Raw genomic sequence first — 26,202 nt, forward strand, 5'->3', positions numbered from 1 at the left:
GAACTGCACCAATTTGGGGGAAAAAAAGCTCTGTAGATTGAGCGTAGCAAACACACTAGCAAACATGTTTGTCATGCTAGCACAACCATTGCAGCGCTTCCTTTGAAAGAAGCACCTTTTGTATGGACAAAAAACAGAAAAATACACCCACAACTGAGACATCGCCCTTTCAGGCAGTACATCCTGTAGGTGTGAAATAGCAGTAAAGTTGCGAATGCTGAACCGCGAAAAGGTTCAGGTCAATTATACCAACTTACCTGACTCACAAAAGAAAGGTTGGTAAAAACACGGATTTAGTGTAAATACTTGCAATTTGAGTTTTGTTTAATTGTGAACGATAGTATGGCAAAAATCTCAGATATGCACACAAATGTAATGCAAATGCATTTTATTTTCTTTCCTTTAAAACAATGTGTGCCGAACATTTACAAGCTCTTAAATGCACTTTACGCTAAACAAAACAAATCTGACCTTTGAAACATTAAAACCAATGCATTTCCAAGAATTTCAAGCAGCCATATGAATCCTGCCAATGTCCTTCACCTATGATAAGGAAAAGGGGAGAAAAAGTTCTGCATGACCCCATACAAACTGCTATAAATAAAATAAAATAAAACATTTAAATAGGAAATAACTAATTCACAAACTTCACCTACATAGAATAAACTAATTTATTCGTTACAGACATGGTTTCGTAACTTGCATTTTACGTAATTACAGACATATTTTACATTGAATTAGCCAAAATTGTTTCATTATCTTTAATTCTACTCCCTGAACACTTTGGAAATTATCATACCATAAAAATTTCCAGCAGCGAGTTTCCAGGTGCACGCACACACAAACATTCATCCATAAATCATGCTTATAGATTAGATAAAGGATGATTTATTCATGGTGGATATTTTATAACTCCCGTCACGACAGGAAAAGTGTTCCAGGGAGCACCTGGAAACTCACTGGCAAAATTTTTCCATAAATGCCGTTTTTAAATTACATGCAAAGACGTCCTACCTTACGACCAATCAGCCATGCGGTGCTTCCATCATGTAAAAACAACAATTAATACATTAATACTGGTTTCAGTTTTAGCAAATAAAATTAGTTTACACACTTAGATAAGTAAGAAATTCACTCTTATCTATTAGGATTAGTTCCTGGCCACCATTAAAAAAAAATCATATTTTTCCACTGCACGGTTTTGACAAACGCAGCGAGTCTTAACATGCTGTTAGACGTAAAGTTTTAGCACCTGAATCCAATTCCTTAACTCTGTCCTTTCCCGCCAAACAACAAAGCGTGTTCATCGGAGGAGACAGACCAGGCTACAGCGAGTGGATCCACAGATCTAACAAATTGTTCTATTCAGAGCTCCGGGTCCCCCTCCCAAGTAATAAGCCCGCTGAGTGTGTCTATGCGCAGCGGAAGATGAGAAGAACAGTGTCCACACACAAGTTTGCCCAGTTATAGTGATACAAAAATGAATATTCATTAGCTGATTAACAACACGATGTTGACTGGTTCTCGCTTGTCTGTCTTTCCTCAAGATTTCCTTGTCCATTGTCCATGCATCTTGTTGGAATTGGAGGTCAGCACCGGTCGTCTCCTTATCAGCCTGGACCCGAAGATTTACACCGCTCGTCTCCCTTATCAGGCTGAACCGCATTGGAGCCTCCTCCTGTTAACCTCACATGGATTTTGGGCAAAGGGCCTGTTCTTTGCAAAGGCACAAGGAATTTGGATGTTTCATTTTAGGGGAACCTCAACAGTCTGTGATACTAAGTTAAAACAAGGGCTCAATAATACAACAGTAACATACAAAATGAATCAGCTATACTAAAATGAATAAGCAAAATATATCTTCATTTAATAATCACAACAGCAATACATAGAAATAATGCAGCTCTAATAAAATGAATGAGTAAAACAGATCATAGTCTTCATTAGTTTATTTGGTTAAAATGTCATATTCTTCAATACACACACAAATCCATCAATAAATCATGCTTTATACGGGTTATAGATCAAACTAGAGCAGGGCAAGTAGGGATGAGCGGTTAGCGTGTCGGCCTCACAGTGAAGGTCCTAGGTCCAAATCCAGGTCGGTTCACCTGTGTGGAGTTTGCATGTTTTCTGTGTGGGTTGTCTCCAGGTACTCCAGTTTCCTCCCACATTTTAAAGACGTGCATGGTAGGCTGATTAGACACTCTTGATTGCCCCCTAGTGTGAGTTTGAATGGTTCCTTGTCTCCTCGTGCCCAAAGATCGGCTGGCCACCAATTCAGCATGTCTCCCGCTTCATGCCCGAAGGCAGCTGGGATAGGCTCCAGCACCCCTTGTGTTCCTATGAGGATAAAGCCATTCAGAAAAAAATATATACCAATTTTGTATGAGAAACGTATTCAAAAAAAATTAAAAGAAAATTATTTATTAAGCTATTAAAATGAACAATAAATTCAAAGACATTTTCCAATGGGGTGAAAATGCGAGCGGCAGATAAGTAAACATAGACGAAGATGCATGTAGACATTACTTAACTCAAAATTATGTTATGCACACGGAGGATAACTCAAGAAACAACTCTGTAAAAAACGAGGGTAAAAAGCACAGGAATTAGGAACTCACCGGCTGAGTAAATCAGCCCTGGTCCCGTAAAAAGGTAATTTCGTGATGGACTGGCGCCGTTCCACGTCAAACCCGGTGACCGCTACCCAACACAATCACGCGCTTGTTATCGCCTACACCGGCTAACTTTGATTTTGCCATCAGGAAAACACAGCTTTCCTCTAGCCCGTGGGTTAGCAAACCGGTCCTTGGGGGCCCCTCTGGGTGCAGGTTCTTGTTCCAACCGATCCAACAAAGACAGTTTAACCAATGAGTTTTCAGCTGATTCAAGAATCACCTGAATCAGAATCTGCTTATTGAACTTCTCAGATACCAGTTTGGTGAAAAGGTTTTCTCCAATCGGTTGGAACAAAAACCCACACCCACTGCAGCTCATTGTTAAATAAGTAGCCCACCCCTGCTCTAGCCAATGGGGGGCAATGATGTGTTGGGAGATAGAAAATAGGAAAGCCACTATTACCAGGGGTGGTGAACACGCGGCTCCCAGCCAAATTGAATGCGGGTCTTTGCTTTTTAATCATATTTTGTAGATAGAGTGGCTCTTTGCTTTGTTTTACGTTTCTCTTATTTTTATTTTCTCTTAAAACACAAAATTATTAAGGCCCATTAAAAACAGAATAAATTACATTTAAAAAATATTTGGCTGATTGGATAGTTGTTTTGTAACAATGAAGGAAGTGTTTTGGTGAATGATATGATTTTAATTGTTTTTGTGGGTGTTTGTCTTGGCAGGACACTGCATAGTGTGGTTCTTTTACTCTCACAGGTTAAAATTTTAGCTTGTTGTGTCTAACGTGTTCGACATCCTTGAACTATACCGTGAAAATTTAAAAGAATACCGGGTAGAGAAAATGTATTGCAGTTTGTGGATTTTTTTATTATTATTTTTTTTTACATTTGGTCGTTTCTTGGGAAAAATGTTTTCTCATCTTTTCCTGTATATTTCAGAGGTAGAAAAATTTGTCTATTCCATTTACTATATGTATTTATTTATAGTTCATTGGAGAATATAAGTGGAATACCGGACCGGGTATTAACGGTGTTCCTTAACAGCCTCACTCTTACATTCGGGTAGTTCCAACTTCTCACATTGTCTTAGCTTCAAGGGTAAATGTTGAGCAATCTCGTTCGGATCAGTGAATTGAGAAGCAGGAATGCTCTGAAAAAAGTAAAAGGGGTAGGGGTTGAAAATTGAGACACCATGGGTATAAACATTAGAATAGCTCCTAACCAAAATGTACCGTATTTTCACACTTAAAACTCCAAAATTTTCTCTAAAATGGTCGATGCGTTTTGTCTGTGCACTAAACTCAATTTTTGTATTTTATGGCTCTGAACACTTAAGTGACTGGTTTTATTTTTTGCCGGCACGCTACTTATTGCTATCACCCTAAAAATACCCTCCCCGCGCATTACTGTAATTCCACTTAAAACATCACAGGTCAGTGGCAAGGTTGTCGACTTCCGTGTGGTTGCAGTGCTTTTAACCCTCAAAAACACTCAATACTTAAAGAAACAGCCTATCGGTCACAATGTGGGAGTGAATGCTTTGTTTGCTAACAGATTGCCAACCAATGGCGAACATTGTTATTTGGTCAGGCAGCGTCGCACGTGTTACATGACAATTTGGAATGAATATTCGATGCCAATATTACAGCAGGGAGAATCATAGGTTTGGGTGTGATCCATGTTGCGAATTACACTGGATTGTGGATGACTGGGATCAAATGTCGGCCATCATTGTTCGAGCCTTCGCCAAAGTTCAAAGTCCTTCGCCAAATCAAGTTCCCGGAAATAAACGTCTCTGACTGACAGTGGAGCCAAGCATGTTAAACGCTGTACCTTTGACGTCAATAAAGCATGATCATACTTAGTTTTGCCCAAATGCATTGAGAAAAGACAAAATATATGTACCCGCAAATGAGACTGCACCCTATCAAACAGGGCATTTCATAGGTGTGAAAATACGCAAACAAGAAAAATAATGAATTCTAATTTACCAATTATGTAGTTTATTAAAGTGTTGTAACATATTTGAAGAAAATCCACTTCTGCCTTCCACTGTAGAGGAAATAATTTAGGAAAACATTCATTCATTTTCTAAAAGGATTATCCTCACAAGGCTCTGTTCTGCAATCTGTCCTAGCTGGATTCAGTCCAGACATGACGCACAAGGTGACAACCATCCACACCCAGTCATACCTATGGCCAATCGGCATACCGTGCGTGTTTTTGCAATGAGGAGGAAAACAGAAAACCCGGAAAAAAAAACACACAGTAGAACATGCAATTCCATATGGGCCCTTTAACAAAATGTTACCAGTTCTAAATTGAGAGGTCAGGATGTGAATACATACGCCCCCCTACTTACGAACAAGTTAGGTTCCGAGCGCTTGTCCATAAGTTGAAAGTGTTCATAAGTTGAAATTGTTCAAATTGAAGTTGATTCAGTGCTATATTTTGTAATATAATTTATGTTTAAGGCCTATAAAAGTATATTTAAGGTTTATATAAGTGCATTTGTATGTTTGAGGCTTGTATAAGTAACCAGCATTGGTTTGTACTGAAAAAAAAAACATTTATTAAATTGGAGAGAATACATGCAGTACTGTATACATATTAGATAGATGGAGAGAGATTTACGAGAAACTGGCCGAAAGAAGCTATCTAATGAAAATTGCAGTTTTCTTCTTTTTTTTCCATCATAAATGCGGTAGCCCTGTATGGCATCATTCAATTGATTTGCAACCTTAATGCAGCGTTAAATATTTGGGTCCTGCTGATCGATCTTAGTTTATAAATGGTACTGACGGTCGAACGATTCAAGATTCCCGTGCAACGCTCACCACTTTCTCACACGCATGAAGCTTCGTTATTATTGCCACTTTTGTTTCAAACGAAATTGCTTGCCTCTTCTTTACACCTCCCTCACTAGAAGCCTTTCGCTTTTCACCAACCATATTGAATAATGTATGCACGAAATACTTAAACGTAGAAATAAAAAAGGTTCTTTGCGCACTGGAGATGCGTTACCCACTTCCGCACTGCAACAAACTGGGCAGAGGAAGGTGGATGCTGGGTGAGCTGAGTTCTCAGAGTTCCAGGCGTCAGTATTAGCAGCGGAAAAAAGCACTACTCAGAAAAAAGCACGCAATACAAAATCGGACTTCCGAACATTTTTCGACATAAATCGCAATTTGCTGACATGTTCGTATGTACCGTTAGTTCTTAAGTTGAATGTTCATAAGTAGGGGATCTTCTGTAATTAAAGCACTGTATATTTTATTTTATTTGGACTTCAAAAACATTGTTAAAGCCAGCGACTGTGAATACGCTGAATGTGGGCTTTACTTTGCTATAGAAAGTCTTACCTTCAATTCTGCAATGCTGCTTTCCCTTGTGCAGAACTCCCTTAGCATGTACTTCTGTCCAGCCTGAAATCAGCAAAAAAAAGTCACATATTGCCTCTTTGCATTAAAACAATATAGTGATATCTTCACTTGGAAATGACTCTACATATGAATTCTTAATGTAAAAAGCTTTGATGGGAAACCCTTTGTTACAAGATACTAAAAACTTTTATGACTCAGTCGCGAAACAAAGAAAATAATACGGATGAAATAGACTATAAATAGAAATAACTTATTTAATTGTCGTGCTAGAGTTGCTTATGTATTGGCTCTCTCGGCACACGGTCTATTTGCCTAAAGACGTTCGTCTGGGCGAAGGCCAACTCGCCGAGGGTGTATCTGGTCGAACGTAGAATTAGCCAAATGACTAGTTCGCCAACCGGATAGACAGCCGAAGGACGTTGTGCGAACGCGCTCGCCCCGCTCCCGGTCATGTGTGTACAAGTTTTTCAATCTCGCCCAGCGGGCCATATACGGCCCCTTACAGATAACAACATTCATTTAGAATAAGAAGGGCATTTATTTACGGCCAAACAAAGTAGTTATTACAGTAAGTACTATAATGACAGAAGAAAAAAGTAGTTATAACAGAATGTACTGTAATTTACACCAGCATAGAAAACATTGAGATAAATCTTTAAACTGAGCAAATTATTTTGAATATATATTTCTTAAAATAATGGGAAATTATTTAAAATTAAAATATTGTTCTTATTGGGACACATTACTAGAATAAGTGTGTTCCATGGCATTTTCAGGTAATGTTCTCTAAGCCCCCTAGTCTGTCTTTTAGTAAGTCTTCCAGTGTTTTTTTCTCACGTAGCAAGAACGTGCGTATGTGTACATTATATATGAATATTGAATTCAAAGGACGGGCAGCACATCGTACGACGTACTTGTATTTAGGAATATGTCAGCGGCTGGCAGTACATCTCGAGATGAGCAAAGAAATAGATGGGGTAATATCTTTTATTTTTATTCTTCTGGTCTCCAAGTTTATTTTTTAATTGTTAATTTGTGATCAATTTGTCACTCAACTACAATAATCATTTTGGTGATTCTTGCTGACCCACAGCACTGGTAAAAACAACCTTAAAGTAGGTCATGTACACATACACAACACAATATCCTGAAATTTTGAGTCTTGTTTTTGTTTGTTTGTTTAATAAAATAATAAATTAAACACTATTTTTTTCACACGTGTCATTTTCACAGGTGACAAGTCATTTTAATATATAATAGATGTAAAGATTCTTTCAGTAAATAGTCTGTTATAATTTGAAGACATTTTTGCAGCTCCTGACAGATATGATCCCAGCCGTGCTTGAGCGACTGCGGGGAGTCGGTGCTTGGCTGGATGGCCACTGGGGTACATTGTGCTGCGAATGTTTGCCCCTTGTGTCTCTCCCCATCTGTCTCTCTCCGTCTGTCTCTCTATCCGTCTGTGTCTCACTCTGTCTCTCTGTCCGCTCGTCTGTCTCTTTGTCCGTCTCTCTGTCTGTCCGTCTGTCTCTCCCTCCATTTGTCTCTGCATCCGTCTCTCTCTCTCTCTGTTCATCTGTATCTCCGTTCGCTCGTCTGTCTCTTTGTCCGTTTTTCTGTCTGTCTCTTTCTGTCACTTTCTCTCTGTCTCTTTGAATTCTATTTATTGAAATTTGTTTTGTAAGTTTAGTGAATAGTGAGAAAGTGTTTAATTTTTGGCCATGAGGATTAATGATTATATATCTACCGGTTGAACCTGAGCGGACTTACCTGAGGGTCATGTGATCTGAAACCCGGACCTGTGACACGCTCTGGTGGCGTGAAACCAAAATTTGAATTGTGAACAGTAGCCTAAATTGATTTATGTTAAATTTAAAGTTTGATATGTTACGAGCACGTCCGTCAACCCTGTCTTTTTTTCTCACTCCATTGCCGCCGTCTGTCTTTACCGAGTAACGTTACATTTTAGTATTTAAGATCATAACCACTAGATAAGTATTTGTTTCATATGTAGAATATTCCTCAAGTAGAGTTTACACTGTAATGTAGTAGATCAGATAATCAAAATGTCATTTTAATCAGAGTTCCCTTTAAGCCTTATTCTCTGTAAACTTACCTCATGATAAAGCCGTGTGTCATTTATTCTTATCAGCACACCATCCACTCGCAAGAAAAAACGCAGCAAAGTGAAGAAACTGGTAGGCATCACCCTCTGGATCACATATACACACACACACGCGTGTCACAGTTTAAGAAAATGTTGTGAAATTTATACAGCTGACATTGAAATACAGTATAAGAATGCTGACCAAGAAAGGGGATAAGTACAGTAGCTAACCCTGGTAATCGGTACTCTAGGCAATAGACAAGAAATCATTGAAATATCTACAAAATTGTCAAACTCGTCATCTTCTGTAACTAATATAAACATATAAATCTAGATTCTTCTCTCTCCCTCCCCCTCTCCTTCTCTCACTCCAGGGGGTGCTGTAAATAACCCAGCTGACTTCCGACCAGATGTGGGGGAAACCCTGAATTGATGGCCAGCCAATCGCAGAGCACGAGGAGACAAACAACCATTTACTCTCACACTCATACGTAAGGAGAATTTCGAGTGTCCAATCAGCCTACCATGCATGATTTGGGAAAGTGGGAGGAAACCGCAGTACAGTACGGCAGCACAGAGAAAACACACGCAAGGCCTGGGGAGAACAAACATCACAGGTGGACCGACCTGGATTTGAACCCAGGACCCCAGAGCTGTGAAGCCGACGTGCTAAACAGTCAAGCCGCCGGCTATACATATATAGTATATATTACACACATATTGCCATGTTGTTTAGAAACACCCCCGCCCCCAAAAGTGATTTCTGTTTTTGTATTACATTGTGGAAAAACTTTTCTTTTGTCTTTTCTTCCAAGGAGAATGACAAGTAACATCTATTACTAACATAAAACAGACGCTATTTGAAAGAAAAAAAAGTTTGGTATGAATGATATGGACGTATCAAATTAGTACGAACAATTTTAACACTTATCATTGATACACCATGGTCATGAAGTTCATCTTCGAACAGTAGGACCTCATCAAAGAACATGATTTGTTCACGGGTCCTAAGTTTTTCCATGTTAATCCTCTCTGTCGTCTCAGTCACCTTTAAGTCAAAAAGACACATGGACAGGTAATTAGGGGAAATCTATAGACAGAAAGAGAGATATAGACTCCTGTCAAAAAGTGGCTAATGTGTTAATCATTCATTGGATTAGAACTTTATTTTATTTCGTACTGGAAAACAACAAAGCAAAAAGCACAAAGTGAAAGGCAAATTATATGGGGGGGCCTTCGCTTTGACTCAGTAGCTCATAAATGTACCTATTTGCATTTTCACCTCTGTTGGTTGTGAATAGCAGCACTTCAAATGTAAATGTAGCCTGTACCTAAGGAATCAGCAGGGGGAAGGGAAGTTGTTTTTTCATGTTGAAAAAGTTTTGTGTTCCTAAAAGTACTGGTTATTTATTTATTTTATTTTTTTCATGAAAATGTGTGACTTTTCCTCATCTTGGGTGAAGACCAAGTGTGCTAAATTTAGGCACTTTGATGTGTAGGGAAACGTCCATACTATCAACCCGATTTGGATCCAGTGGACACGGTCAAAGAAACACAAAAGATGCCAGGTCTGTACCACAAAAGACGACAACAAAACAAATTACACATGACAGAAAGCACACTTTTTCTAAATAATACCAGGGAGGACAAAGACAAGTTCCACAGTGATTCAAATGTCCCTTCCTGTTGAACGCCTTAATTAGCATAAGAGTTTCTGCTCAGCAGAAGGAAAGGTATGGGAGCCATCTTATTTGAATAACCAAAAGACTTGTCCACACCTTAGATTTCCTTGGTATTTCTAGGCGGAATACCCAAATTTCTAGCCGATGGTAGTTATTTAGGAAATATTTTTCTATAATTGAAATGAAATTAAAAAAGATAGAAAAGCAGCAAAAACATTAAACAAGCAAGAGCGGACAGAGCTACCACCTGAGCGGGTCTGAGCTACCATCACCTGAGCTACCATCTTGTTTGCAGGAGCAAAAACGGACACAGACACAAGAAAAAGACATTGTAGAGATAGATAAAACTGGAACCACACACAGGAAGTCTTCCACAAGGTGGGGAACTTCTGCATACTGTGACCGAGGTGGCAAATATGCAGAATCACTCTTCCAAGCTTAGCCGTACAGTCCTTCAGTAGTCTAGAGCTGAAGAATCAACAGCAACAGAGTACAACACTTCAGATACTCCGTTTTCGACCTGGAAAGCGCCAAAAGCTCCTCCAACTTATTTGGGGAGGGATCTCACTTTCCCCCGAATAATAGATGAAATGATTGGTCTGAAGCGTTGCTTCCTCTCATGGCACTTTTGTCCAGCTCTGGATTTCCAGCAGGTGTTGCTCTTTCTCCTGTGTATTGTTCACAGCTGATCCCATTTGTCTGGCAGCGGAAGCATGGCTGAATGGTTCCAAAAAGGAACTGGCAGAAAGAAACCAAGCTAATAGAAGAAAGTTGTATAAATATTTAAGTAAAAAACAAAGTACATAGTAAAGTAAAAAGGAATGTATTAAGAAATATTAAAATGTCATTTAAAAAAAGGTAGAAAGGCTGTAAGACACAATGAATAAAAGCGGACAGTTACTGCCACTGGCTGCAGCCTAGCGGCGGCATCTTGGAAGAAAAAAGAAATCCAGAAAAACTCAATTACAGACATGATACATTCACAGGTGTTCTTTATCCTGATCACCACCAATCAGCAGAGGGAATTAATGGTAGTGCTCTGTGCATTGGGTTATATAAGGACAATGTCCATCTGAGATTCATAATTCTGTCCTGTTTAGTTAAAGTCCTGTTTAGTTAAATTCATGTTTTTGCCTTAGTGTGTTATTCCTCTGATCGCTCATTTATTTCACTTCTTGTGCAAGGTCCTTGTGTGTCAACGAATCCCTTAGCACCCAGTCACCAACATGTTCTTAAGTGTAAGGTAATTAAGCATTGGAAACCATTCACAGATGGCCAAAGGACATGTTATGCACATTCCATTTTGTTGTGGTTTGGTCGAATCCTCAAAATAAATAACATCATTCTTCTTCTGAGTGATGCCACAATATCCCTTTCCTTTTCTAAGGACACCAAGCGAGTACTAACCACTAGAAATAAAAATAACCAGCATTGAGAATTTCAGCTGTAGATACCGACCACCGCAAAGCTGGCATGACAAGAGGACGTGAACACACTGCTCGAGAGCCAATCAGAACTCCCAGTCCGCAACTGATGAGGACCTCGTCTAAATATTCCCATTGGGGAGTGAAGAAGAAGAGGTAGCGGACAACGACAAGTATGACAATGAAAAACATGTTCTTCCTTTAGGACATCTGCAGGAGTTCTTCAATAACACATGCAGTTTGAAACAATGGGTGCAGACGATTGATGATAGTGTGGTCTGAGCCATTGAATTTGGGAATTGTCTTGACAGTGTAATGTACTTGCACAAAAGCAAATTTGTTGGATGAACAACATTGTTATCACAATCCTGTTCGGACCTGTACTATTTGTGTATATTATCGTTTCTATAATCTGTTTTCTTCCGCCGTACTGTTGCCTTATTGATTTTATTTAGTGTTTCCACATCAACCTGTACAAGAGACTAAGGATTTAAATAATCCTTTGGCTATAATCTCACATATTTACATGTATATGTTCATTAATATATATAGGCCCTTTTATTAATTAAACCAAAATCAATGTAACCAACATATATCAAACACCAAAAATAACTGTCAGTTTTCCCCCAATACTATTTAGCCCTATTGATATAACAACTCGAGAGGTTTTGGGGGTCGAGGGGATCATTGGTATTAATTTTCTGACAGCAGTGGCTTTTTTTAAAATTATTCTTTTTAAAATGTTTAGTCTCACCTTTATCTGCATTTCTTCTCCAATTAGAGTGCCTTTGTAGTCTGTGGTGAATGTCCAATCGTATGGTCTCACCACCTCTTGAGAGTGTTCAGAAGGAACTCTGAAAGAAATTTAAAGAGAAAAGTGCCAACAGTTTTAGTGGGTGTTCTTAGTATTGCATCAAATATTTCAGTAACTAAATCCTACATGCATGCATAATTATTAACACAGTGGCTGACAAAAAAGGCAATAAACGTTAAATCCATATAAACTGGTGCTGGGTGCAATATTTCACTTGAAGAAAAATAAATTGAAAGAAGTTGTGAAATATGAGAAGCCAAAGCCATCAAGTTGATTTGGACTAGTGCATATCACGATATGGGTCGATTTCTATCACTATAGCGTTACGACAGCATCATTTATTTTTTCTATGAAAAATTATACATTGTCAGCTTCCTCTCACGAAATTTGAAGAATAAGACCTAGATCGATATGCTTATCAGAATTGCAATACTTTTTGAGAATATGGTTAGGATCCTGTGTTTTGGTGTTTGAGGATAGAATCGTGCGTGACACAATTTCAAGACTAGTTGTACCGCTACTTACGAAATTATGTCTTTATGGATGAAAATCAATCAAATTAATTCAAAAGCCTGTATTGTCATCATACAAATTGGCGGTGCTACTCCACTGTTATCCCAGTAAAAAAAAACAGTAATATAAAAGTATAAAAAGTCACATAGGTGAATTCTAAAATATTGCACAGTATAAGATATTGCACATTGTTATTGCACACCCCAAAGTTATTGCACAGAAGAGATTGTGTGTCATGTTAAGACAAGTTCAGAGTCCTGATGGCTGTGAGGGAAAAAACTGTCCTTAAGTTAAGTTTGTCCGTGCTTTGTGAGACCTGTAGCGTCTGCCAGAGGGCTGCAGCTGGAACAGGATGTGAACAGGGTGGTATTGGTCCCTGCCAATGAACCTGGCTCTCCTGAGGTAGTAAGGGCCGGCAATGTCATCCATTGAGGGCAGAGAGCAGTCGATGATCTTGTGGGCAGTGTTGGTCACTCTCGGCATGGCCTTTCTGCCTGCTACCGTTTCCAGCGTACCACACTGTAATGCAGTATGCCAGGATGCTCGCCACAGTGGCTCTATAAAGGTTACCAGAAGCTTAGCGTCCAAGTTGTTCCTTCTGAGTATCCTCAGGAAATGGAGTCGTTTCTGGGCCTTCTTGACCACTGCCGTGGTGTTGGTAGGAGAGCTTGCCCGTGATGTGGACCCCCAGGAATTTGAAGGACTGGACCCCGTCTACGCATTCTCTCTTTATGAGTGGGGAGAAATCTGTGTTTTCGTGGCATTTAGTGTGAGATTGTTCACCAAACACCACAAAGACAGTTTGTTGACCTCATATCTGGACAGAGCCTTGATGGGAGCCAGTGCTCAGTGTAATGGAAGGCGAGGTGGGGACCAAGAAATTCTTAATCCAGTAGCAGATGGAAGAGGATAGTCCAAAGTTTGTCAGCCAGAATGTCCGGTATTATAGCGTTGAAGGCTGAGGTATAGTCAATGAAAAGCATCCTTACGTAGTTCCCATGGTGCTCCAGGTGGCTCAGTGCTGTGCGCAGAGTTAAGGAAATGTGTCCTCAGTGGACCTATTTGCTCTACAGTGGTACCTCTACATACGAGCACCTCTACATACAGGCAGTCCGAAGTAAGAGGAAAATTTCATGAGACATAAGAGGCTGTTTGTCATTGTAGTGCACTGTCTTTTTTGCCGCATCTATTTTGCGTATAACAGATATCTATGAGCACTGGGCGAAGCTTGCCTTTTCCTGTGTTTTCCCCCGTCAGTCAATGCATAATACAAAGTGAACAACAATGGAGCCAAAGCAAACAGGTGGAATGAAGAGTTGTGCAAAGAAAGGGAAAATGTATACAATTAACCCACAATTAACATTGAGCGTGAAATAATTGAAAAATATGAGAGTGGGGTACGTGTCACAGAGCTTGCTCGTTCAATGGCCCCCATTCAAATATTTAGGTATATTGTACCTGGCTGGTTTAGATTGGATTGGATAACTTTATTCATCCCGTATTTGGGAAATTTAATTGTCACAGTAGCAAGAGGTTGAGGATGCAGAAATAGGAAAGGCATTTTAAAAATAATTATTGGTAATAATTAAGTTAATGAATAAATGCAATGAGGATGCAGCAGTCTATTGCTGAAAGAGCTTCGCAGGAACTCCACAGAATCGTGCAAGGCAGTGGAAGGTGCTGCCCATCATGGACATCACCCTGGTCAGCATCCTCCGCTCTTCCACTTCCTCCACAGAATCCAAAAGACAGCCAAAAACAGAGCTGGCCCTCCTGACCAGCTTATTCAGCCTGTACCTGTCCCACATCCCCAACAGACCACTGCTTAAAACATTGTAGATGCCTCCACAGTGTCGTAGAAAGTCCTCAGTAGTGTCCTGCACACTCCAAAGAACTGTAGACTCCTCAGTAGGTAGAGGCGCCACTGGCCCTTTTAATACAGAGCATCTATGTTTGTGGATGAGTCTAGTTTGTGTTTGAGGTGAACACCCATGTACTTTAAATTCTCCACAATTTCAATATCTGTACCCTGGATGTTCACCTGAATGGTTTGTCGAGGATTTCTTCCGAAAGTCGATGACCATTTCCTATGTCTTACTGGTGTTGATGTAGAGGTGGTTTTGCCTACACCAGTCAACAAAGGCTGTGATGACAGTACTCCACGTCGTTCCCTTCCGTCACTCGTCCAACAATAGCGGTGTCGTCAGAGAACTTCTGGAGGTGTCAGGTATTAAGTTTGAAGTCTGATGTGGAGAGGGAGAAGATGGGATGATATCGTGTCACTTGGAAATTATTTGTGGCTGGAGGTTAAAGAGATTGGATTGGATTGTCCATGTGAATTATCTAATCTCCGAGCACCACGAAGAACTGATGACACAGGATTTAATCAAGCTCCAGGAGGAATGAACATTTCGAGGTGTTGCGGAAACTCAGTTGCGAGGAGTAGGTGGAAAAGGGGGCTGCCTGGTTACAAAGGATATCAAAGACATGCTAGCTTAAGTGGCAAGTGTTCCGATTTTGTAGAAAAGAGGCACCCTGACACGAGGTCGCGCTTTATCGTATTGTGAAGAAATTTGTGCGTGTTTTTCGAAATATTTTGAAGGGAAGGCAATAACAAACAACTCTCGATGCGTTCCTTTTAATAACTCACGCTGAACGTCCGGGTGGAGTCAATCCGGAGAACAAAGGTTAAAAAACAATTATAACAAAATTAGAATTCAGTTTAGTGTAAAGTTACATTCAATGTATGTTTGTGTGTTTTTATATATTAATTCAAATTAGTTTGTGTGTGACGAGTGCTTTGCCGTGGAGAGAAGATCAACATACGAGCTCAGTCCCGGAACGAATTAAGTTCGTATGTAGAGGTACCGCTGTATAGACAAACTGGTGAGGGTCAACTGAGAGAGGGAATGTATCCCTGATATCGCGCGAGACCAACTTTTCAAAGCATTTCATGATCACAGGCATAAGTGCAACAGGCCTATAATCATGCAGGCCGTCAATGGGTGGCTTTTTAGGGACAGAGATAATGGTGGCAGATTTAAGGCAGGATGGGATGATGGATTATTGCAGGGAACAATTGAAGATCTTTGTGAAAACAGCAGTCAGTTGGTCAGCACAGGCTTTGAGCACCTTCCCAGGTACTCCGTCAGGGCTAGCAGCCTTCCTGGTGTTCACAGTCCACAGTACCTGTATCACTACATGTTCCTAAAGCTCCAGTGTACTGCTGCAGGGTGGTGTTGGATGTGTTGAGACCGAGTCTGATTTGCCAGTCTCAAAGCGGGCAAAGAAACAGTTCAGTTCCTCTGCTAGTGAGGCATCTGCGTTAACAGCCACATTATTGTCATTGTAATTGGTAATATGTCGTATTACCTGCCACATCATCATTGGGTTATTTCCTGTGAAGTGCTCCTCAATTTTCCTGCTTTGGCCTTTTTAATGCATCTCTTCAGCTCTGCTCAGGTAGCACTGTATTGTACCTTGTCCCCTGACCTGAAGGCGGTGTTACGGCATTTGATAAGTGCCTATGTCTCACTGGTCATCCAGGGTTTTTGATTAGGAAAAACCTGTATCCGTTTATTAACAGTGACGTTGTCCGTGCAGTTTTTGATGTTTGAAAGTAGTGTCCGTGTAGTCCTGGAGGTTGTGGTGTTCAAAAAGTTCCCAAATGGTGTGGGAAAAACAGTCCTGCAGCTGAGAAAGGGTGTCCTCAGGCCATGTTTGTAATATCTTTATTTGTGGCCTTGTAAGCCTCTGGAGTGGGGCGTATTCTGGGTGAGGGACAGGCAGAGATTGTCTGATTCAGCAAGGTAAGAGAGGGGTGTGGCTCTATAAGCATGTTTGATATTAGAATAAACATGGTCTAGAGTTTTATCTCCTCTGATGTGGCACTTCACATGCACACGCGCGCACTATCTCTATCTCTATCTCTATCTCTATCTCTATCTCTATCTCTATCTCTATCTCTATCTCTATCTCTATCTCTATCTCTATCTCTATCTCTATCTCTATCTCTATCTCTATCTCTATCTCTATCTCTATCTCTATATATATATAGATATATATATATAGATATATATATAGATATATATATAGATATATATATATATAGATATATATATATATAGATATATATATATAGATATATATATATAGATATATATATAGATATATATATATATAGATATATATATATATAGATATATATATATATATAGATATATATATATATAAAGATATATATATAGATATATATATATATATATATATATATATATATATATATATATATATATATATATATATATATATATATATATATATATATATATATATATATATATATATATATATATATATATAGATATATATATATAGATATATATAGATATATATCTATATATATAGATATATATAGATATATATATATATATAGATATATATATATATATATAGATATATATATATATATAGAGATATATATATATATAATATATATATATATATATATATATATATATATATATATATATATATATATATATATATATATATATATACATATGTACGTGTGCGCGTATATATGTATATGTATATATATGTATATATATATATGTGTATATATATGTGTATATATATATATGTATAAATATATATATATATGTATATATATATATATATATATATATGTATATATGCACCGGCTGCCAGCGTACCATCGCCAAGACGACCCAGCCCCTCACCTGTCGAGCCTGCAGAGCCCCCTACCACCGGTCCTGCTCAGGCACTACCCGTGATGCTGCGGCAACTATGAGGCCATCTGACACCTGGTCCTGCCCACAATGTGCCACCACCCCGACACCGGTTACCTCCCAACCCCAACCCAACCCTCCAATCCCCCTCCTACCCTTCCCAAAACCAAAGACGGACATCCCCGACGTAGCCAAGTGATCCACGCTGCGCATCTTGCAGTGGAATGCTGACGGCTTGAAGACTAAGTCTGCCGAGCTGGAAAAGCGGATGGTCGAAGGCAAGTACGACATTTGCTTGATCCAGGAAAGCAAGCTGCGGGCCAAAGACTCCACCCCGACCTTCCCGGGGTATGCTGCCGTCCGTGCCGACCGCCCCAAAGACCAACCCGGGGGCGGACTCATGACCCTGATCAAAGACGACCTCTCCTTCATGAACCTGGGCGCCTCCCTGCGGGGCCTCCTGGAGTCGTCCACGATCAAGGTACGTGTGACCCGGCACCGCTGGCTGACGGTGCACAACCTCTACGCACCCCCATGCCGAGATCCGGGACCAAATTCCGAACTGGACCTCACCTGGATCGGGGCGAACACCGGCGTGATCATCGGCGGTGACCTAAACGCCCACTCCGGCCTCTGGGACTACAACCAGCCAAGCGACAAGCGTGGGGCCGACATCGAGGACTGGCTGCTGAGGAACTCCATCACACTCTTTAACAACGGGTCGGCAACAAGGGTGAACCGAAGCACCGGCGGGCTTAGCACACCCGACCTCACCTTTGCTCACCCGCGGCTCGCCAACCATGCCGAATGGACTGTTGATGAGGACCTTGGATCCGACCACCTACCCCTGTCCATCTCAGTGGCCTGTGTCGTCCGCCCGTCGTGCCCGCCCCTACCAACGGCACGGTGGAACCACAAAGACGTCGACTGGGCAACCTTCACTCAAGACGTAGAAGATGCAGTACTGAGTTTTGGAACCAACACGCCCCCGCCGCTGACCAACCGCCTCTCCCGCTTCACGACTCTGTTGAAGGAGGTGGGGAAGCGCGTCGTTGGCAAATCCCGGAGAGGCAATACGAGCAATACCTGGATGTCGGCTGACGTGAGATCTGCTATCAAAGACCGCAATTGCCTACGCCGCTCCATAAGCACCCACAGAGAAGACTGGCTGGCCGCTTGCAGGAAAGGGAACTCACTCACCCGGTCGGCCAAGGAAGCAAAGTGGGCTGCCCTACTGGAGGAGCTGGAGTTCAACCCGGACACCAGGAAAACGTGGCGATTGATCTGCTCTCTCAGCGGATCACCTGATAACTGCGCGCTCACTGAGTCCTTGCAACACAACGGCCGCCTCTACACCACCAACGTGGGGAAAGCCGATGTTTTTGCAAAGCACTATGCCGCAGTGTGCAGACTCTCCTTCTCCAAAGAAGAACGACACCGCATCCGAGAAGCGAAGCAACGGCTGAATGCCCCATCAGCTGACGGCGAGAGCTGCGCGGATTTCAGCGAGCGGGAGCTCAAAACTGCAATCCATCAGATGCGACCGACGGGCGCCCCAGGCCCGGACGATATCCCCCCATCCTTCATCAAGGCGCTGGGACCTGCGGCCAGGCGGAAACTCCTGGGAATCTTCAATGAATCCTTCAGATCCGGTTCCTGCCCGCAGGCATGGAGAGAGGCAACCATCCTACCTCTCAGGAAGACTGGCAAACCTGCCAGTGACATCTCTTCCTATCGTCCAATCAGCCTGACCTCGTGCGTGGTGAAGACCCTCGAGAGAATCATCCACAACCGAGTGTACTACGAGGCAGAAACCGGAGGTTGGATCTGCAGAGAGCAGGCGGGCTTCCGCAAACTGAGGAGCTGCGAAGACCAGATCCTCCACATCACGCAGACCATTAGCGACGGCTTCCAACGGAAAAAAACGCTCCGCGGAGTGATGGCCCTGCTGGACTACAGCAAAGCCTATGACCATGTCTGGAAGGAGGATCTCCTCCTGACGGCGCTGGACGCAGGCTTGCCAGCCCAAACTGCCCGGTGGTTAAAGAGCTTCCTCTCCGACCGCTGAGCCAGGGTCCTAATAAACAGGGAGCGGGGAAAGTCCGTTCCACTGCGCCAAGGTCTCCCCCAAGGCTCTGTCCTAGCACCCCTACTCTTCGTGTTATACATCAACAACCTCCGAAGAGTCATCCCAGCAGGTGTCGACATCGCGCTTTATGCCGACGATGTTGCCCTGCTGGCACAGAGTACACGCAAGGAAGACGCTGAGGCGGCGATCCAGAATGCAGTCGGAGCTTGTTTGCGAGTGGAGCTGCAAAAAGAAGATGAAGTTGAACGCCTCGAAGAGTGAGGTCACTTTCTTCTCAACCGACCCAAGGGAGGCTTCTTGGACCCCGTCCGTCACTGTGGGAACAACGAGCCTGCGCTTCAACCCCACCCCCAAATTCCTTGGGGTAAAGCTCGACAGGTGCCTGAGTTTCGGGCCACACGTGAAGGCCGTCACCAAGACAGTGGCTTCCCGAAACCGCATCCTTGCCTCTCTGACCACAAAAGACTGGGGCTGGCAGAAAAACAGCCTACGCTCTGTCCACCTCGCCCTTCAGCGGAGCGTCATGGACTATGCCGCCCCAGCATGGCAACCCTTCCTGTCGCGGTCCCGACTCGACGACCTTGGTCGCGCCCAGAACAGTGCCCTGCGTATCGTGACGGGCCAACTGAGGACTACACCAGTCGAGGCGCTGCAGCTAGAAGCGGGCGTGTGCTCCTACTCCTCGCGAGTAAACCAACTAGCAGCCATCTCCTTTGAAAAAGCCCTCCGCCTTCCTCCTGATCACCCTCGGCACGAACTTGCTACTAAGACAGTCGTGCACCGTCTCCAGCGTTCCAACTGGCGCAAGACCGCGTCGGGAAATATGTCCGCCCCCCCCCCCCCGCCCTGTCCAACCAACGAGAGGTCCTCCCGCCCCCCATCGAGTGCCCATGGGTGAACGACACCGACCTCTGGACGGTCTCTACAACCCTTGGGAGTGCCACAAAACTCGATCCCCCGCCAGTCCTTCGGGAATGTGCCATCTCCGCCATCCGTGCAGTCGCACCAGAGGTACCATCTCTACACCGACGGCTCTGCTTCCGATGGAACAAGAGCCGGCGGGGTGGCAATGATCGTCACCACTGGAAATCCGGCAGACCCAATCACCACGCACTCAAAGCCGATCCGTGGGGCCCCTTTCACGTCCTCTTTCGAGGAAGAGAAGGCGGCCATGACGATGGCCCTGCAATGGCTAACTGACACGAACATAGCTGGTGACGTCGCAGTGTGCTCGGACAGTCTATCACTACTGACTGCCATCGCCAGCCACTCGGCCGACACCGGCGAAATCCGTCGTCTGCTGAACCAGCGCAGGGCTCGGACAGCCCTCCTGTGAATCCCAGGTCACTGCGGGTTGCCTGGGAACGAGATGGCAGACGCCCTAGCGAAGGAAGCCGCCTCCTCCAAGGTCGATGAGCCACGACCAATCTCATTAGCCCCAGCCAAGGCAGCCATCAGACGACTAATTCGCGACAATCCACCAAGACCGGATCATCGCGCAGCGGTCGTCTACCCAAAATATAACTGGCGCCTAGACTGTGCGCGCGTGAAGAACTGGAGCGACGCGGTCCTCATCGCCCGCCCCCGCTCGGGCCACCACCCAAGCCTGAGAGCCTACCGTCACCTTCTCAACCCCACCCTCGACCCAACCTGCCCCCTCTGCCGGGAAGAGACGCAAGACCTCGAACATTGGCTCCAGCGTTGCCCCGGCCTTTCCTCCCTCCGCCTCCAGATCTTCGGTGTCGCCTCACCCCCCCTGGACGTGCTGGTGACTGAGCCGTCCAAGGTGCTCGCGCTAGCCAGGCGTACCCTATGTTAGGGCCACCTGGGCGCAGCCTCTACAACAACAACAACAACGACATGTCACCCGATTGCAGACCTCCTGGTAAAAAATGCTTTAAGCCTATAAAATAACCCCAACACAGGGGAAATTAGGCTAATTAATACTAAGTAACTGGTCAGCTGTCAGGAAGAGTTTCAGATATTACCTACAGCATAGCTTCTCTAATGTCAGGGGAGAGAATGTGAAATTGAGTTCAAGTGGAATGTTCCACCCCTCTATTGCAGAGGAGATATCGTTGCCTGTTATGGCAGCAATCCTAGATCCTATTTGTGGACACCAGCAGTAAGGGATGCTGTCAGGCTCAAGGAGGGAGCCGTTTGGGCCCTTTTGGACCCTGGGACTCAGGAGGCAGCTGGTGGCGTACAGGCTGACCAAGCAGCATGTGAGTATGTCGGGTAGTCGCTAAGGCAAAATCCCGGACATTGGAGGATTTCGGCGAGACGACGGAGAACGACTTCATCTAGGAAATTTGGTCCACCATTATACATCACAGGAGAGGAAAAGGGTGCACCATGAACACTGGATAGGGAGGATGGGGGCGATACAGACCTCAACTCAGGATGTTGTGAGCAAGTGGGCCAAATACTATCTAAACCTCAATTCCACCGACACACAGAGTCCTGGGACTTTGAGGCGGATTGTGTTATCTATGTGGTTTAAGTCAACCGAGGTAGTTAAAAAGCTCTTCAGTGCCAAGTCATGGGGCTGGATGAGATCCACCCAAATTGTTGCGGGGTTGTCTTGGTTGACACGCTTCTGCAACATTGTGTGAACAACTGGGACAGTGCGTCAAGATTGGAAGATTGGGGTGGTGCTCCCTATATTTAAATAATTCCAGTTATAAGGGGAATCAAACTCCTCAGTCATCCCGGGAAGGTCTATTAGGGGATACTGAAGAGGATGGCCCACCGGGGAGTTGAACCTCGGATTCAGGAGCTGTTTGGTTTTTCCTCATTGCCATGGAATAGTGGATCAGCTCTATACCATAAGCAGGGTTTTCAAGGTGTCATGGGAGTCCGTCCAACCAACCTAAATGTGCTTGGTTGACTTGGACAAGACATTTGGCAAAACTGCTGTGTTGTTAGACTTCAGACACAATTTCTTTAGATAAAGGGGAGCAACCTTACATATTCTCCTATTTTTGACCAGAAGTAGTTAGGTTTTACTTGAATTTTCACCACAGATTCTGAGTAAATAATGTGGAGACGATATGAAGTTATATCAAAATATCCACGTTGTGTAAAGACAACATCCTTTGGCGACGCATTGTTAGTCTGTCTTTTTACAAGCCCACATGCCTCTCTGCCAGTCTACGCTACCATTGTCTAAAGAGGCCAAAAGATAGGAGGGATTTAGGATTTCCAAGAAAATCGACTGTTCTTCAGAACGTACGTACACATGTATGATGTATACATATAGACGTAATTTTTACAACGACTTTAAAAGTCGGCATTGCATTACTAAATGGTCAAGAGGTTTGACCTTTGCTTATGTGCATGGCAGCTCAGACACAGATTTGTTGCCATGCAATCACAGAACAAACAGCCTTTCATATTCGCATTCACGACTATCAATAATTTAAAATTTCAATTCAGCGATGATCTTGCCTGCTCTCCTGCCATTGTTGAGCACACGCCACTTGGACGTTGTCATCAGAGTTGTTGATTCTCTTCAGGGCATCAATTGCATTGAATTCAATTCCAAAGCCATCACCGTGTTGGATGCGCAGAATGTTTTCCCCAAATAACATTTCTGGAAGGGAGGGCAAGTTCAATTCCTGTGTTAATCTGGCAAGGCAAACGGGGAAAAAAATTAACATTGACCGCAAGCGGTTCAATACTTAACTTCAAGCTATACTTCCTATAGCAGGACAGTGAGCTTTTTCATACGGAACACAGGTGCTTGCAAATTTAAAAAATGAAGACATCAGAAAAATATATATATTCCTTTTTTTTTTTTATCTCTCTAGTGCATTATAAACATCAAATCAATTCACACATCCATGCACTTTGTTGCGAGTGAATAAGTTACTCCATTTCTCATAGACAGCTTCCCAGGTCTGTTCTGACCTTACGTGTTTTCTGTTGCTTTATTACAGATTCATTACATCATTCATTACATTACATCTTCATTACATCATTCATTACATTACATCTTCATTACATCATTCATTACATTACATCTTCATTACATCGATCCCGTTCGACTGGTGGGTCTCGAACACACTACTGGTAGATTGCCTGAGACTCTATATCAAGTTCCATAAAAATGCCAAAATTCACGCTAAAGTCGCAACCGAAAGATGGGAGATGAAAAATGGTGGAAGTCCAGGCTCCACTTCTTCTTCGGAACGGAGTTGGGTGGCACTCCGCACCAAAGAAGAAGGGGACAGTCGATGCCTGGGATAAACTCCCAACAGATCTGATCATCAAGTCATTCAAGGGATGTGGACTGACCAATGCTTTAGATGATTTAGGATTACTAGATCCACTATTTGAGGTCAGATGGCCCAATTCAGACTGGAAAAGAACTTCTCCAGCAAGCGTGTGGAAATGCTGGCATTCTGAACTTGAGCTTATTTAGCAACTTGAAGGTTGATGAAAATGATGAGGATAGTTACCACAGCGAGGAGTCAATTGATTTTTACCAACTAATTTGTGATTACTTACCGTTTTCTTGCCTTTTGCCAATTAAATAGTCACACCTATACTAAATTTCAAGGTTACGAAAGCTTTTTAATAGCAAATGTGTGCCTCGAGATAAGAAAAACATCTAAGTATATATCACACAAATACAATCATTCAGTTTGGTTCTTTTATGACTGTTATGATTTAACAGAACAAATGATCAAATCTGCTGGGTCAAAAATATATATACAGCAAAAAGAATTAGCAATTTGGGTGACTTAGAAAGTTGTGTCAGTGAACTGAGCTTCATAGCACTGCCTGTTAACTTCTTGTGAGTGATGAATGACTACAGCTGGTGACTTCTCTGAAGCCATTTAAATAGGGCTCATTGGAAGCAAACGCCCACAAATGCTGGGAAAGTCAAAAGGAGCTCAGCATGGATCTGATAAAAGCAAATCATTGACTTGAACAATTAGGGAAAGTCACTTGTAGCCATTTCGAAGCAGCTGCAGGTTTCAAGAGCAACAGTTCAAACAATTGTTTTTAAGTATACAGTGCATGACACTGTTTTGTCGGTGCCACGATCAGGAAGAAAACGCAAGCTATCACCTGCAGCTGAGAGAAAATTGGTCAGGAGGGTAAAGACCGAGAATCACGAAAAAGCAGATCTTCCAAAAATTAGAAGCTGCTGGAACACAGGTGTCAGTGTCCACAGTGAAGCGTGGTTTGTATCTCCATGGACAGAGGCTGCCGTGCAGGAAGGAAGCTCTTGCTCCAGAAGCGGCACTTTAAGGCTCGACTGAAGTTTGCTGCTGATCACATGAACAAAGATATGGCCTCTTGAGGAAAGTTCTGTGGTCAGACGAAACAAAAATCGAGCTGTTTGGCCACAATGCCCTTCAATATGTTTGGGGGAGAGAAGGTGAGGCCTTTAACCCCAAGCACACCATAAATACCGTCAAGCACGGTGGTGGTACTATGCTGTGGGGCTGTTTTGCTACCAATGGAACTGGTGCTTTACAGATAATAAATTGGATAATGAAGGAGGATTACCTTCAAAATCTTCAAGATAACCTAAAGTCATCAGCCCGAAAATTGGGTCTTGGGTCAGTTGGGTGTTCCAACAGGACAATGACCCCAAACACACTTCAAAAGTGGTAATGGGATGGCTGAATCAGGCTAGAATTAAGGCTTTCAAATGGCCTTCCCAAAGTCCTGACTTGAACCCCATTGGGAACTTGTGAACAATGCTGAAGAAACAAGTCCATGACAGAAAACCATCAAATTTAGCTGAACTGCACCAATTCTGTCAAGAGGAGTGGTCAAAGATTCAACCAGAAGCTAGGCAGAAGCTTGTGGATGGCTACCAAAGGAGTGAGAATGGCCAAGGGACATGTTACCAAATACTAGCGCTGCTGTATGTATATTTTTGACCTAGCATATTTGATCACTTTTTTCTGTTCACCCATGAAGTCAAAAAAGAACCAGACTTCATGAAATGTTTTTTTTTTGACAAACAAATATCTGTTCCGATCACTAAAGAAAAATCTGAGTTGTAGAAATAACTGGAAACTCAAGAGAGCCATGACTTTATGTTCCTCACAAGTGTATATACACTTTTGACCACAACTGTATATATTTGCTATTCATTTCGTGTCTTAAATAAATAATTCTATAATAATTTTCACTTAAATTTTGTATGTTTCTCACATTTTTCCTATAAAATTTGGACATTGACACATTTTTAAAGGGTTTAGTCGGTAGTTGTGCGATGACTGGAGCGAATTTGAGAATACAGAGGTACCTCGAGATACGAGCTTAATTGGTTCCGGGACTGAGCTCGTATGTCAATTTACTCCTAACTCAAACAAATATATCCTATATAAATGAACTAAAAACTAATTAATTTGTTTCAACTCTCTGAAAAAACACCCAAAACAGGATATTGGATTGGAAAAACATTTTTATTTGTTCTAGTCAAGTCAAAGGGTTTAGCTTTAGCCCGAGAGGAGTCCGGCCACAGCGGTGTAATCGGCAAATTTGGTACAGTCGTATGTGTACAGGGAGTACAGAAGAGTACTCAGGACACAGCCTTGACGGGAGCCAGTACTCAGTGTAATGGAGGAAGAGAGATGGAGACCAAGTCTAACAGTTTGTGGACGGTTGGTTAAGAAGTTCTCAATCCAGCAGCAGATGGAAGAGGATAGTCCAAGGTGGGAGAGTTTTTCAGCCAGAATGTCCAGTATTAGTGTTGAAAGCTGACCTATTGTCAATGAAAATCATCCTGACGTAGTTCCCATGGTGCTCCACATGGCTCAGTGCTGTGTGTAGAGCTA

General features: G+C 42.6%; 1 protein-coding gene across 10 annotated transcripts in view; it reads right to left on the bottom strand.

The window, feature by feature from the left end:
- Positions 1–372: 372 nt before the first annotated feature.
- Positions 373–26,202, bottom strand: part of tiprl (TIP41, TOR signaling pathway regulator-like (S. cerevisiae)) — a 40,476-nt gene continuing 14,646 nt past the window's right edge. Inside the window, exons 3-9 of one of the 10 annotated variants that reach the window (XM_077740820.1) lie at positions 22,847–22,991; positions 11,984–12,083; positions 9,055–9,171; positions 8,133–8,255; positions 5,996–6,058; positions 3,690–3,783; positions 380–1,711 (exon numbers count right to left, since the gene is read on the bottom strand). In XM_077740820.1, coding sequence (XP_077596946.1) covers positions 1,611–1,711; positions 3,690–3,783; positions 5,996–6,058; positions 8,133–8,255; positions 9,055–9,171; positions 11,984–12,083; positions 22,847–22,991 — 743 coding nt within the window. In that variant the 3' untranslated portion in view covers positions 380–1,610. Of the gene's footprint in view, positions 1,712–1,931; positions 2,344–2,624; positions 3,784–5,995; positions 6,059–8,132; positions 9,172–11,983; positions 12,084–22,846; positions 23,027–26,202 lie in introns of those variants that run through there. The other 9 variants (XM_077740818.1, XM_077740815.1, XM_077740816.1 and 6 more) reach the window with 9 other exon arrangements.

The sequence above is a fragment of the Stigmatopora nigra genome, chromosome 19, assembly GCF_051989575.1.
Source record: "Stigmatopora nigra isolate UIUO_SnigA chromosome 19, RoL_Snig_1.1, whole genome shotgun sequence".
Lineage (NCBI taxonomy): Eukaryota > Metazoa > Chordata > Actinopteri > Syngnathiformes > Syngnathidae > Stigmatopora > Stigmatopora nigra.